This window comes from Mustela nigripes, chromosome 13, assembly GCF_022355385.1.
Source record: "Mustela nigripes isolate SB6536 chromosome 13, MUSNIG.SB6536, whole genome shotgun sequence".
Classification (NCBI taxonomy): Eukaryota; Metazoa; Chordata; class Mammalia; order Carnivora; family Mustelidae; genus Mustela; species Mustela nigripes.
The window spans coordinates 3,291,778-3,307,146 of record NC_081569.1 but is presented as its reverse complement, the minus strand read 5'-3'; the positions used below and the strand labels follow the sequence as shown (position 1 = coordinate 3,307,146).

The 15,369-nt window shown below is 50.2% G+C and overlaps 1 protein-coding gene across 3 annotated transcripts in view; it reads left to right on the top strand.

Annotated features, from left to right (window-relative positions):
- The window catches only part of SH3GL3 (SH3 domain containing GRB2 like 3, endophilin A3), a 126,637-nt gene extending 111,498 nt beyond the window's left edge, over positions 1-15,139 (top strand). For all 3 annotated transcript variants that reach the window (XM_059371460.1, XM_059371459.1, XM_059371461.1), the window contains one exon: positions 14,448-15,139. In XM_059371460.1, the coding sequence (XP_059227443.1) occupies positions 14,448-14,653 (206 nt within the window). In that variant the 3' untranslated portion in view covers positions 14,654-15,139. The remainder of the gene's footprint in view (positions 1-14,447) is intronic.
- Positions 15,140-15,369: the final 230 nt, after the last annotated feature.

Below are 15,369 nucleotides of genomic sequence, written 5' to 3'. Positions count from 1 at the left end.
TGGGTAGTTAGTGCAGTGTGATGGTTGGGTGGGTAGTTAGTGCAGTGTGATGGTTGGGTGGATAGTTAGTCTAGTGTGATGACAGTTTTGCAGATCAGTGTGTCTGCACAGACCAGGTTAAAGGGTAGTAATTTATGGGCAATATTTTCCTGTTTTCAAGTTCATCTTTAATATTTGAATAAAAAGTATATTTAATAATGGGACTGTTGATGGCCCTTGAGAAAAGGTATACTTCTTTCTTCAATGAAATTGTGCATTACGTTTTATTGCCTGTTTTTCCTGGCCGCTGGGAAGCTCCGCGCCAGATGCAAAGGCCCAGCCCAGGGACCGTTGGCGGTACTGCAGCTGCCTCACGGGCCCCTCCTCCCCTTCCACCAGGGCGGCCGTGTGTCCTCATTAGCTTGGGACAGGCCCAAGTCAACTGTCCCAAGACAGTCCTGTGTCTCACTTTAGTTCAGTTTTTAGTATTGCCCCCCACCCCGACTTTTACTCTCGAAAGTTCTCTTGTTTGGATGAAAATCTGTTGTTTCCCTAGTGTTTGTAGCTTTGCTTTTTGACTTCTGGTACAGAAACACTCTATTCTGAATATGTGTATTATTGTAGGCCACTTCAGAATTTCTGTTTGGAAAGAAGCTGGATAGAAAAACAAACTAAGTAAAAACTTTGAAAATGCGTCCAACTCCAGGCTGCCCATCAGCCGCCCTCCCCGCACTCTGAGTGGAGCCCAGCTAGCAGACCCCAGCACCGAGGGTCCAGCTCCCAGCCCCCTTGCTGTCTTCTGCTATCCAGGAAAACTCAGCTGTCCTGTGATAAGAGGGTGTCCTCATCTACCTGTAGCGATACTAACTTTGACCTTTCAGACTCGCAGTTTAACTGAAGTATCACTTAAGGGCATAGGGACATAGCATGCCGTCTTTTTCAGTACCAGAAATATGGAAGGTATATATTATACCCCATTTCATGGCCATAACACACACAAACACACACACACACACACACACACACACACACACACCATTTCATGGCCATAAAAATATTGCAAGGAAGTGGTAACGGTAGAAAATAAAACAGAAACAAATAACAATGTAACAATATAGCCGTTCCACTTACCGAGTACTTAATGTGGGTCAGCTAATGTACAGAAGACGTCCTTCACATTTCTCATGTGGTTATTGTGCCCATTTTACAGACCAGTACACGGAGGCCCAGGGAGGTTAAGTGAGATTTTCTCAAGGCCACAGAGACAATAAGTAGCAGCGTCAGATCCTTCACTTTCTAGATCTTTCACTTTATATCCTTAAGAAGGAATACTGGGGAACATTTAAAATGTACAAGAGCATTGGGAATGATTTAGTTCCAAGCTCCTCGATCACGGGGAATCCGTGGCCAGCGAGCGGTTGCAAAGGGAGCCTGTTGTATGCATCTGACTTGGACAAAGGAAATGCTGATAGGACAGTGAGTTCTTTGGCTTTTCTTTTCCAGACTGTGCATGTCAGTGCTTTTGTACCCTCCTCCTTGGCCAGTAGCTAGGGCCCCGGGCAGATTAAGTTGTTAGAAGAGCGATGGTCAGCCAGAGATCACAGATGTGCAAAAGATGTCTTTTCGGAAGGCTCAGCGTCCCAAGGGCAGGCTCTCCACTGCTGCCCTTCCCAGGCTGCCTCTCTGAAATTGCCCTTGGCAGTGGCTTTGGCCCCCGACTCCAGTATCGGGCTTCGGTGATTTGTGGGTGGAATTTGCGATTGTAAAGGGGTCCTGTACTGTTTGTTTCTGGGGCAGGGTTTCAAAAGAAAATGGCATTTTATAGCCCGTATTAATGGGAAATTACTTTCCATTAGGGTCCTGAATGATTTGCACATAGTGTTTATAAAGCGAAGGAAAAATGTCAAGCATTTCACTAACAATTTAAAGCAAAGCTCTCAGAACTGCGCCAGGAACGCATTCCAAGAACATTTTCTTCATCATTTCTTTCTCAAGGGACAGAGAAGAGGGAGATGAAAGGGTGCAGGTCAGCTAGGCAGACTCCATCGTGCGGCCGAGATGGACGCTTCGATAGCACATTTCTCGCTGCCTGAGAGAATGAGTAAAGTGAGCCAGGAGCAGGGGAGGGGGCGGGGGGGTGCGGGTCACCTCTTGAGATGATGGATTGCAGGCAGAACCGAGTTCAGCCTGGCTCAGAGGAGGCCCAGCCCGTCCAAGCCCCTGTGTGTGGGGTCACGACGCGTCATCAGCGTGTGCTGCCCCTGTGTCCCCAAAGAGACCGGAGGGCCAAGAAAAGCCCCCGGACTGAAACGTGCGCCTGCCTTGTTCCCATAAAACCCTCGGTTTTGAAGAAAACAGGCTGGGAGTATGCAGTCTAGGCTCGCGTGTTATCGGGGCCCCTCGTGGTCACTTACGGAATTAGAAAAAGAATATTTTGCATTTCTTTTTTTTTTTTTTAAGGTTTTATTTATTTATTTGACAGAGAGAGATCACAAGCAGGCAGAGAGGTAGGCAGAGAGAGAGGAGGAAGCAGGCTCCCGGCTGAGCAGAGAGCCTGATGCGGGACTCGATCCCAGGACCCTGGGATCATGACCTGAGCCGAAGGCAGCGGCTTAACCCACTGAGCCACCCAGGCGCCCCATATTTTGCATTTCTTATCAACTCCTTTATTTATTAGTGTTTTTTCCCTTTCCCCATTTAAGTTCTTAAAGAGGGTGTCACTTTTTATATACTCCCAACTTGGGGTTCATACGCTCCAGCTTGAGGTCGACTTTGAAAACAAGGAAGGCCGAGGGTAGGGAACACGTGTGGGTTCCAAGTGCACGCTCCGGGCGTTGCAGAGTGAGGCGAAATAAATCTCTCAAATGGCTTCTGTGAAGACATTCTCACTCCCTCCAGGTATAAAAGAGACTTTTATATAAAGTTCTTGACACGGCTAAGGGGACTTGGAAGTAACATCTGGAGTCTGAGTCGTTCCCCTCGTCGGAGCAAAAATCTCTGGGATTACATTAGAAAATAAACATTTATTCCAAAGTCAAGTGTGAAGTTCGCAACTTGAAGAAGACAAGCACTTTCCAAAGAGAAATATATGCTTTTTTTTTTTTTTTTAACCTAAATTTCCGAAGAGGAAATGAAAATTTTCACTCGGCAGCAACCGTGGCGATCGCCCAGTGGGCAGGTTGTTTCTTGCTTTTCCTTCTTTCCTTCCCACAGTTTTCTCACTTGTTTTTCGGTCACCAACCATCCCCTTCTCGGTCCCCCTCATAAGCATTTCTGTACATGATCAGCGGTGGGTGGGTCAGAGCTATTGACAGGAGAGAAGTGAACAGGCCCTGTAGTGCAGTTCAGAATCTGGCGCTCATTTGCTGTGTGACTTTGGGGGAGTTTCTTAAGCTTTCTGGGCAGATTTGAACTTGCCCCTGAATGAAGTGATTGGATTGAACACACTCCAGGTTTCCTCCCCTGTCAGTGCTGTGGCTGCTGTAGTTCTAGTTCATGAGTATCTAGCTTTCATAAAAACGTGAGAAGTGCACAGATTGACCATTTTCTGTGTTCTCTGTTTAAAAAAATATTTCTTTAAATTGATGGAACGTGAACCGTGATTCTTACTGTTGATCAGCAGCCACTGACTCAGGAAGGGGGAAGAGTCCTCTTACTTTTCATCCCGAGGAAGCTTTAGAGAGGAAGGCTTTCTCACGGCAAGGAATGGTTTCCTGAAATTCTTCTAAAGAGTCTGTAAAAAGAGTTTTTGGAAAGCTGTAAGGTGTGACTTCTGATGTAGTGGTGGGAGTTTCACTGCTACTTGGCTCAAATGATGGCATTTTATTATCTCCGATGCTGCCTATTTAAACATTTTGATATTCTGTGGTGATGAAGCATTAGGTCTCTAAGCTAACACTTGAAATGCCCTCATCTAAAGATTAACATAGATACTCATATTTTTTAAAAAAGAGTGTAGGAGTCGATGTTTCCTGGGATAACACAGAGGGCAGCTATAAGGCATGGTCCCATAGCACTTTATGTTTGAGTCCATGATAATGACCCCCCTGGAGTTGTCCTGTGGGTGTGGCCCCAGCTGCAAACCCCAGTGCCAGAGTATGGGGATGAGAGATCCAGGGCAAGTGTAAGAAACCTGGCACCAGGCGGCTGACATGGACCTCCGTGGCAGGTGCACAGAAGGGGGGAGAGGTGAGTCTGTGGCCAGGTATGGAATACTAGTCCTGTCCAAAGGGGGGCGCTGGCTGCCAGGAGCAGCTGTTTGTTGCCTCGGAATATGGGCCCAGAAGAGCCCGCCTTTCTGATTTCTCAAGAGAAGCCAGAAATCATACATTTGCTTACATGCAATCTCCTGATTTTTAAGTATTGATAACTTAGCCACACTGTGCGGAGCAGGGGGCAGCCCAAACAAAGCCCATCCGTGAGCTTGAACTCCACTCTGGGGGCCAGGAAGTCGCCTCTGATTAAGGCCATCGTGTGTCATCTTCTCTCCCTTCACTCGGAGCCGCGAAGGCAGCCCACAAACACGGGACCTGGTGGTCCCAGGAAGCTTTTGAGATAATGTCTCCGGACTCGCAAGGCTGTGCGAGGGGGAGGGCACAAAACTCCCTGCGCACACCCACCTCGTGCAGCCGGTGTAAGCAGTGGAGGGTTGGAATTACAGTGAAAACAAGTCACACCTGCTTATTTAATAGATTACAGTGTGATGAGTGAGGTTGAGTCCCCCGACAAGAGATTTCCACAAGTCATGTCTCCTTTGGGTGCATGGAGTGTTCTTATTTCTAGAAAGAGAGTTCGTAGATTTTCACTGGACTTTTCTTAGTAACTTACTACCTGTCTTAGGGAGCTTGGGCGGCTCTAACGGAATACCACTGACCAGGGGGCTCGAACAATCATTTCTCCCAGTGCTGGGGCTGAGAGCTCCAAGATCGAAGCGCTACCAGATTCCACTTCCGGTGAGGGTCCGCTTCCTGGTTTACGGGTGGCTGTCTTCTCGATGTGTCCCGACACAGCAGCATTGTTCCATTCACGAGGGCACACCCTCATGGCCTAATCGCCTCCCCAAAGCCCCCCCATACCACTGCCCTGGGGATTAGGGCTTTGACGTAGGAATTCGGAGGGGATGCAGACATTTGATCTATAACATTAACCACAGATTAAGGCATAAAATTTGCAGCTAAGAAAATCTGGGACCAGGGGTGACCTCATCCAGAGCTAGAAACCAGGGATCTGCCGTTCCCCTGTAGTTTATTAGCAGTGGACAAAAATAGCATGTCAGAGGCGGCGGACAAAATGGTTTGGGGGGTATTTATTACAATTCTGCACCAGCGCTGTGTTTGGGTCAGCTACAGGGAAAGTGCTTAACTTCCAAATAATTCTTCTGCAAGCGCTTGAGATTTTAGATTGGGAAAAGAGAAATTACAATTTGAACCAAACCTCATAGGTTGAGGGAGGTGCCTGGCCGGGAGGGAGTAAGCGCTCGCTGGGTGTTGGAGAGGAGTCGGAACCGGACATACACTGAAGAGTTTGAATCCGGTCTGTGCCCCCGCGGGTTAAAAGGCAAACTACCCCATTGTCTAATGGTGCAGGCAAAGCCAGCTCTCAGGGTCACCCTGGTGCACAGCCAAAGCCTCCAGAGGGAGGCTCGGGTCCGTTCCCGGCTGGGGTAACTCCACCCGTGAACAGGAAACTTGCTCTCTGCAGCCCCACGCGTAGCATTGGTGGTAAGGAAACACCCCCTGAACTTCCAGACGTCCGCCCAGGAAATAGGCAAAACGGGAGCCTACCTGGCCCAGACAGGTGCCACCTGCGGGCCTCAGTATTAGATGGGCTGTGAGGTCACAGGGAGGTCCAGATCCTGGCTCTTGGTTACTCCTGTTGGGTCTCAAGCTCATGCTCGAGAGAGCAGATAGTACCACCGTGACTGCCCGGGGTTGTCCTACGATCATGTGGATCGGAGGAGGTGCTGGGCAGGGCGCTTGCCATGGAGCAAGAGTTCGTGTGACCTAACTGGTTATCTGATTTCTTAGCCTACAGCAGACTGGAAGCAGCAGATTAGAAAGGCCGAGGGACGGCTTCGGGAAGGTCCACTGACGGCAGGAAAGTGACAGGTCACAGCCCTGCGACAAGGGAGGCAAGAGAAAGACTTAAAAAACAAACAAACAAACAAAAACAAAGCAGGAACAAAAAGTCAAAAGGCACAGCAGTCTGGGGCATTTACTAAAAGACAAAGAGCCATCCTCAGGTCAGTAGCTTCTGGTAGTCGCCAGACCTTGTTCCCTGATGGGCACACACGTCGACAACCGTCCTGTAACTCTCGTCTCTCTCTGTCCCCTTTCCCTTCTAAAAATAGGACTGGGGGATCGAGGGGGCATCACAGCTTACCTTTTCAGTGGGGACGGCTTGCCCCAGGTGCCTCCAGGGAATGAAGTCCTCAGAGGCAGCACCCGCAGACAAGAGCAAGTTGGGGGGGTTCCTGTGAGGGTCTGGAAGGGACCCAAGTTTAAGTCCAGCAAAGAAGAGTGGCAGGATTTTTGTGCTACGGAGAGAAGCATGCCCCCTGCTGCGCGGACCTCTCCCTGCCTCTCCCCCTCCAGCACAGTCAGTGCCAGGAGCAGAAGTCCAGCCCTGGAGTACCGGCCCCCAGATCCTGGCACGTGGCAAAGTGTGAGGGGAGCACAGGAGCAGACCAGGCTGCAGAAACCCAGGGCCATCAGATGCCACATTTACTCTGGTGGCTGCTGTGCCACCCAGAGTCAACTCCGGTGCTTGCTTTGTTTTTTTGTTTTCTCACTGAAGCCTGAGCTGCCTACTCAGAAGCAGGCACTCAGGCAGAGGAAAGCAGGACCGGGAATAAGTAGCCAAAGGACATCTCTGGAGCATGTGGGACCTGGTAGACCTTTGAGGACCAGCGAGGGCTGTAGGAGAGAATGCTCCTAAAGAACATTCCAGGGCCTGGGAGCTCCCCGGAGCAGGCCAGGCTCCGAAGCCCAACTGATAGACCCCGCCCCCTGCCCTCATGCCCATCCCTGGCCTGGGGTTGGCTCAGAAGCTGAGTGGGGATAATCTCACAGGCCAGTGATTTTTTTTCAGGCCAAGAGCAGACTCTGGACCCAGATGGAGGCCACGTCTCAGCACCACTGCTGAGTTGCTTTGAACTTGTGGATGCTCATTCCTCCATCCACCAAACTGGGGGGAGTCATGGTACCAGAGTAAAGCCACCTAGAATATTGTCCTGGCACTGAGGGTTATGAAGTCATCCCCGCTGCTGGCGGGACGGCGAGCAGAAGGAGAGCGCTGGGCATCTCCGTGAGAGTGAGGGGCCTCTGCACCTGGGACTTGGGGACACAGAGGGAGGATGGGGAAGGGCCCTCCCCAGAACTGTAGTGTTGTTCAAATGATAAGAGGGGACCCAGTATTGTAAAATGAGAAGAGGGGACCCAGTATTGTAAAATGAGAAGAGGGGACCCAGGCCATAGTATTGCCAAGAGGGCAGGGAACATACTTTAGGGAAACACGAGCTCCCGGCCTCTTGTGCATTCCCGACGCAGTACACACTCACCGCACACCCGGCCCCCTTGAAACTCCTGTGTTATGGATTCCTTTGTTTCTTTTTTCTCCTAATGGTGTGGATCAGGACTTGAATAATAAATATTTAACAGGGACCCTCCTTTTTCTCTGTTAAAATAATCTTTGTTGTGGTGCTTTCACAAGGAAGACTTTTTCCCACCTCTGCTCTCGTGTTACGTTAAGCCAGGGCTCGGGAGTAAGAGAAAATAAACACGGGCCCCTTGGCCAGGGCAGGCAGGCGGAGGCCTGGGCTAGGGCTGGGGGTGTCAGCCACCTGCCAGACAGCATGGGCCACCCCTCAGCCAGCAAGGTGTGCCCAAGCTCAAGGAGCAGTGGCTGGGAGGCCCCAGGGGACAGAAGGATCGAGGTGTCCCCAGAGACAGTACACTGGATAGAATCCGTCTTTCCTTATGGGAAGGTTTCTGCAGAGGTGCTGGCTTCTGATGGGGGGGAAGCTGGGGGTCCCATGCAGGTGTTTGTGTCTGGTCCGGTGAGGAAGACCCCCCCCCCTTTCTGCCTGGTCCCATGGGCTCCATCCCATGCTGACTCCGACCCCTCTTTAGTGGAGAGGGGAACTTCCTACATTATCACTTCGGTGGGCAGAAGCTTGACTTCTCTTAAGTGAACTGAACTTGCTTATGTGTCTCCATTTAGAGCAGTGGGGGAAACAAGTTAATCTTTTTTCCATTTCTACTGTTGGCCAAAAAAAAGAAAAAAAAAATTAATCTTTTTTCCATCTCTTCTAATGGTGGAAAAAACCATAATCTTGCCATTTTAAGGTAACCCGGTCTCTTGCACTAGAAAGTACACTAGCCGTTTATCACTTGGTCAGTTCAGGACCCACACCCGGTCTGTTCCGTGGAGACCCCCTGTCAGGGCAGCTCATGGTTCTCGCAGACCCCCTCCTCCGCACACCGCTCCCCCCGGATGTTGCCCGGAGGCCAGGGGACGTGGGATGGACGTCACGGTGGCAGGCGGCGGGGCTGGTCTGGGGCTGAACTGCTGGCACCGCTGGGATCATTTGTTACTCCAGGCCCAGCTCTGTGGGCCAGGCCCCCCGCTCTGGCTTGTGGGGGCTCAGCGTCCTGCCCGCCCCAGGCCATCTTTGGTCCAGCTGTCCCCCTTCCCCACAGCACCTGCTCACTTCCGGAGGGCACTCGAGATGTGTTCCAAGGTCATGGGGAGCCAGGGGTGGCTCCCTAGGCCCCTCCCTGTGTAATTACACCTCCCCACCATGCTGGCTGGGAGCACTTGGAGGATGTGCCTCCTCCCAGAGTTCCAGTGGGAAGTGGAGCCTAAGACCCCCCCCCACCCCCACCCTGGGTAGACTCAGGGGAGCATTTCAACCTTCTTGCCCACCCTCTTCTCTCTCCAGCCCCTTCTCCACCTCTAGAAAAAGCTCATAGGTCTTCTCTAGTGGCGGGAAATAGCCCTTCCCTCTCCACGGCTTGTAATCAAATCTCCACGCTCTGGGTTCTTCACATCCTGGTTCCTTAGACTCCAGAAGTCAGGTTGTCTGTCTGTCTGTCTCTCTGTCTTTTAAATTTCCTAAAAGCCCACCTGGCTCTGGTCTGGGCATGAAAGCCTGTAAACCTTGGCTTTCACACCAGTTTGTGGCTGAAATGGCATGATTTGGGAACCTAGAAGTTACAACATTGACTGCGTTGTTCATGTGCAGGCTCTCCTCTCTCCCTAAAGTAAGGGAGGCTGCAGTCCTTGGGCTGAAGGCCCCCAAGAGTGGAAATGACCCAGATCGACAAAGGCACTGGGTGATATTCCAGAATATCATCCTGCTGCTGTAGACCAGGACAGCCAACCCCAGCTCTGGGGGCACTGTGTGCGGTGCCGGGGGCGGTGCAGACATGACCGGAGAGCCAGGTGCTCACGCCTTGCCTGGGTCAGGGAACTGTGGCCCGCCTCATGACGCCAGCCCACCGCCTCTCAGGAGAGACGCCATGTTTGGGGCTCACTTGCTGATGGAGTGTGATATGAGCGCTGGTTGTTTTCCAGCTCTTAGAAAATCAAAATGGGCAGCATGGCAGTGGTCCCTTGCCTAGAATAAATGAAGTGAGAAGTGAGTAATGTGTCTTTTCCCTGATTTGTTCAGTGTGTGTGCCAGCCGTGCACACGTGGGCGCATGCCGCGGGCTGGTGGGCAGGGTGTGTGTGTGCCTCACGTTCAGCATTGATTTCAGTCACTGCAGGTAGCTTGCAGAGTCAATGGGAGGAAAAACTGTTATGTTGTGATACCCTTGGTCAGTGTGATAGCCCGTAAAATGTCTTGGCGACCCTTCGCGGTGTCACAGATCATGTAGGAGGTGACATCAGCAGGATAGAGCCCAGGCTGGGAGCCCTGGTGTCTGGTTCTGGCTTTACCATTAGCCCAGGGGCCAGGCTGTTGTGACCTCTTGGAGGTGTCACTGTGTCTTCTTCAAAAAGAGAGAGGTCCGTGGACGGCCACCAGATACCCTTCTAGCACTGACATTTCACGTTCAAGGAAATCTGTCCAAGATAACCGTGTGGTTTGGCACCGAACTCCATCTCCCTCTTCAGTGCACCGGGAGGGCAAGACATGCTATAGGCTAGCAATCACTTCGATAGACCACGTTACAACTGGTATTCATTAATAGAGTTGACTTCGACTCCACAGTCCCAGTTGGCGTGGATTTTCAGTGCCCCGGCTCACCCGGCGAGGCATCGCCTTTCCAAAGGAAAATGAAAATTCTGCAGGCTAAACTCAGTTTCCAGTGCTCTGAAACGATGGAACGTCGTTCTGTTCCAACGCAAGGTAACGAACAGGACCTCGTGTTGAAGTCCTTCCACGGCCACCATTAGGACAAAAGGAATACAGGAGGTTGGGATAGGACGGAGGCGTGTCCTGGAAGGAGCCATCCAAGGGCTAGAAACATCGCCTGTCTTCTAGAGACAACAGTGCACGCGGATTCAGGTTCTGAAAGGCTCCTCTTCCTGTAAGTCCCCACGCAGGAAGGAGCGTCTTCCCCGGAGAGGGAGAAGTGGGTCCCCTCCCCTTTCCCTACCCGATGAAACTCCTCTACACTCCCCAGCTCTGGTTGAAGAAAGTGCACCGAAGGGAAGGCCGTTAGGTGGGTGATTTGCAACCTCCCTTGGACCCTGGAGACTCCTGAGAAATCTTAAAAATCCTCAGGCCCCGGCGCCAGCGTCAGAGCTTCATGATTTCATTGGCCCAGGGTTCTGCTGACGAAGAGCTTGTTCGCCAGCCGCCATGTTGAGAGCCACCATGACAGGAAGACAAGGGGTCATCTCCGCTCCGTGGAGAACTGCACTGAGGAACGGCCTGCAAGGGAAGGAGGGCTTGGCTCCTGCTCCCTCCCGGGTGTGGACAGCGTGCTGGGAAGGTCAGGAGTGGGGCTGGCCCTGACGGAGGACCAGAGAAATGAACGGGCCCCACGCAGGGATCTGCTGCCCAGGACTGAGGGGCTCCTTGTTTGACCAACCAGAGAAATACCCAAATTTCTCCTCTCTTTCCGGGGACATGAAAGGTTTGGTGAGGAAGGGGCATAATCTTGAGCAGAGCTTGTTTCCACTCTCAAAGTCCAGAGAGAGAGAAAGAAGGATGTTTCGTAAGAACAGAAAAAGGAAGCAAGCACAGAAAGCGTCAAACAGGATGGCAGAGGTGATAGTTCAGGATGGCATGTGTGGATAGTTCAGTCCTGTGCGGGGATTAAGCTCTTCTTAGAGGACTTGGACCATGAACCTGGTAGGGTCTCGACCTGGGACACTGCCTCTCGCCTTTGCAGACCTCGCTGTGCTGGTCTGACCAAAGAAACAGGGCCATGAGGAGTTGGCTGTGGATGGTGTGGAGACCTCCCTGGTCTCCTTCTGGACGGCCTGTTGGGCCTTCTGCTGGGGGCTTTTGCCCCTGGGGTGGTTGCCAGGTAGACAGGGGTGTGGTTTTCCTGGGGCGGGGCTGGCTTCCTCCCAGCTCCATCTTCCCTGGGACAGTCGTGTCTGCGCTAGACTCACCAGTGTCCATGCCCTTGACCTGATTGGGTCAGGCGTCACCTCCCCTGCCCAGGGCAGCCTCAGCTACTCCATGTGGAATCATGAGAACCACTGAGGCCACATGTCCCCGTGAGAGGCTATGGTGAGCTGGACCACGATGACCCCCTCTCCTTCTCAGACACTCTATGTCACCATCATAAACTGTCCGAGAAAGCATTCTACATTCAGAAATCCGTAAGCCAAGATAATTGGGGGCAAATCGTTTCAAATCTTCAAGTTCGAATATTTTAGAAAATAGAAAAAAAGTTTATTTTTTAAAGCTGACATTCTCTGATATCAAGGCCTGACCAGAGTATAAAATGGGAGGAATTTCACTTTTAAATACAGATGGAAAAATTTTAAATAGTAACAAATTCAGTCTAGCTCTAGATAAAAGTATCACCCATGAGAAAGTTGTTCCTTCTGGGCCTGCAGTGGCCAACAGTCATTTAAAATATTCCGGGGCTGCCTGGGTGGCTGAGGCAGTTAAGCAGCTGACTGGATTTTGGTTCAGGTGCTGATCTCAGGGTCCTGGGATCGAGCCCCATATTGGGCTCCATGCTAGGTGGGGAGTCTGCTTGAAGATTCCCTCTCTCCCTCTGCCTCGCCCTGCTTATGTCTCCCCCTCTCTCAAATAAATACATCTTTGAAAAAAGAGTAGTAAAAAAATATCCATTTAAAATCAAAATGAGATTTGTTAAAAGTAATGGCTATGCCCAATATGGGGCTCGAACTCACTATCCTAAAATCAAGCACCTGTATGCTCTACTGACCGAACCAGCCAGGTACCCCCCAAAAAGAAATTTCGAGGGGGGGGAACTCAATAAAGTTTACCGGGTGGAATGATTTCATGAGGTTAGGAAATGAGGAGCTTACCTTGTTAATTATTAACGCATAACCCTTTAAAGCTACAATATTTAAAATGATACATTGTTAGTTTCCTGAGTGGATCAGTGGAAAAAATAGAAAATCCTGAAATATGTCCAAGTGCACGTGATCATTAAATATATGACAGATAAAAGTAGTATTTGAAGTCAGTGGAGGAATAACGGGTCCTTTAATGAGTTGTCTTGAGATAACTGCTCCGTGTCATCAAAAATAAATAATGCCTTGGGGCACCTGGGTGGCTCAGTGGGTTGAAGCCTCTGCCTTCGGCTCGGGTCATGATCTCGGGGTCCTGGGATCGAGCCCCGCATCGGGCTCTCTGCTCAGCGGGGAGCCTGCTTCCCCCTCTCTCTGCCTGTCTCTCTGCCTACTTGTGATCTCTGCCTGTTAAATAAATAAATAAAATCTTTAAAAATAAATAAATAAATAATGCCTGTGTTGGCCAAAATTCGGTGGAATTAAGAGTAAAAATTTTCACATAAAGAAATTAAATCATTCCTGGGATGCATTTAGTTGAATGAATGTGGAGGAGAAACTAGGGATGGAAATCTCGATGAGCTTGACCGTGCTGATTAAAATCTCTGTGTGTTCTCTCTGTGTGCCAGAGATGCTTTTCCCTGCCCCAGCCCCAAGACACGCTCCAGAAACAAATGGAAGAAAACATGATACATATAGAAAATATTTATGACATTTTCTAAGGGGCTCCTGAAACTTTTAAGACAAAAACAATGGACAAATAAACTGGAAGTAAATGTTTAAAGTCTTGGAACAATTGATGGTTTTATGAATAGTAAATTCCCCCTCTGAAGTTTACCTTCCGGTGTTGATAGTGCATGTTTGTAAATAAACATGTATTAGGATGTTTTTCAAAGAGTTCTGTAGGAACGCCACGAGAGAATAAAAGAAAAAGAAGAAAGGAAGGAAGGACCTTATGTATCCAGCAATATAGGAGGAGGGTCACAGAAATCAAGTCATAGAGTATGTCGTAGCATGACACAGTGTGTCTGTGTCATCCTGATAGAGTTGACAGCTGGTCGGCCGTCGAAAGGATTCTGGAAAGAGATTCACAATGATACGGATAGGGATGGTCTTTGATGAAACGAATATATTTATGTAAATACATACACAGATACGTTCATCACGACGTCTGGAAGCTTCTCCACCAAAATGTTCATTTAACATCGGTTCGCCCTGGGTTGGTGGGTTACAGGGGACTTCTCTCCATTTTACATGCCGTCCTCCGCCCTTCCCTAGTTCCCCCTCCCTCCCCCCTCCTCTCCTCTCCCCTCCCTCTCCCTTCCCCCTCCCCTTCCGTCTCTCCTCCAACCCTTTCTTACAATTGCCATGTTTTCGTTTTGAAATTAGAACATAACTATTGGAATAAACCTTATTCCGAGCCCTTCTGGCTTCACCCAGGGAGCCCAGCACGTCAGTCAGGCTGGTCTGTGAAGGGTTTGTCCGTCCTCTCCCGAGTCACGCCCTGCCTCCTTCCAGCTCCTGGTCACCAGCTCCGGGAAGATGTCCCGACCACCCAGGCCTTTCCTGCCTCCTTCCCTGAGCTTCGGAGCTATCAGTGATTCTCCACCTCATCTGGGTCCTTTAAATGTCCCCCACATACTGTCCGGTGTCCACAAAGAAACCATAAGCTCCCTGAGGACAGGGGTCTGGCCTTGGAATTCTGTTGTGTCCCTCGGGCTCCAGGCCGAGGAGAGGAGCTGCTTTTGGGGGCGGGGGCTGGGCTTGACTCCTCCAGATGGGAGTACCCAAGGGAGAAGCCAAAAGCCTTGGGCCTGGAAGGTCAGCAAGGGCGTCCTGGGGTTGGCAGCAGCTGGTGCAGACGCCGCGAGCTCAGCACCAGTGAGTGGCCGAGCCGGCCCTGTGGGCAGGAAGCCGGGGCCGACCTGCTCATGACGTCTCCAGCTCTCCGGCTCCCCCTCCTCCAAGGACAATGTATCACATTAACCTGTACTTTTTGTCTCCATATAATGTGGACAGGTTCTAACGTTCCCATGGACCAGCCCTGCTGTCGTGGTCTCTATGATTTTGAACCAGAAAACCAAGGAGAACTAGGATTTAAAGAAGGGGACGTCATTACATTAACCAATCAAATAGATGAGAACTGGTATGAGGGCTTGCTACACGGAGAATCTGGATTCTTCCCCATTAACTATGTTGAAGTGATCGTGCCTTTACCTCAGTAAATGTGTAACTCACACTTTGGACACACTTTCATAACTGAAATGAATTCACACCAGTGTTCTCCCAGTGTGGTGGTCTGTGACACCCTTGTTCTTTGACCAACCTAATGACTTTTGTAGGTGTGTTCTCTTTATAATGTATTTTGTATCCGTTCCGTTTGTATAAATGATTTTCCTGTCTTAGCTACATGAAACTATAGTTTTTTGTTTTGGTTTTGCTTTTGGGTTTTGGTTTTTTTTTTCTTTTTTTTTTTGCTTATTGTCCTAAAAGTTATCGGTTCAATAAATGTTTGTGCTTCTTGTTGCTAAAAATAAATCGTGGTTATGTCCACGAATTGCCCGTTTATATCCCTCAGCTGCAACGGAATGCAAAATTTGAAACTTAAGAAATGCTAAATATTTTGTTTCCTGACATTACTGGTGTCATCTGGTCTTTCCTTATGTTCTAGCTGACTGTGACTCGCCCAATAAACTTGAACATCATGTTGGCAAAAGGCCTCAGCTGTTCTTCATGTTGGACTGATTTCCAGGCGCCGTGGGGTCCAGCTGTAAACTGCCCCCTTGCCCCGGGGCTGGCCATTGGGTCCCAGTGTGGGTGCCTGGGTGCTTCTTACTGAGTCAGCAGGTGTGAGAGTGGGGCTTCACTGTCCCCCAGTTCAGACACAGCACACCCTCCTTCCACCTCAGGGTTAGAAAACTCTTCAATGCAGTGTCAAGTC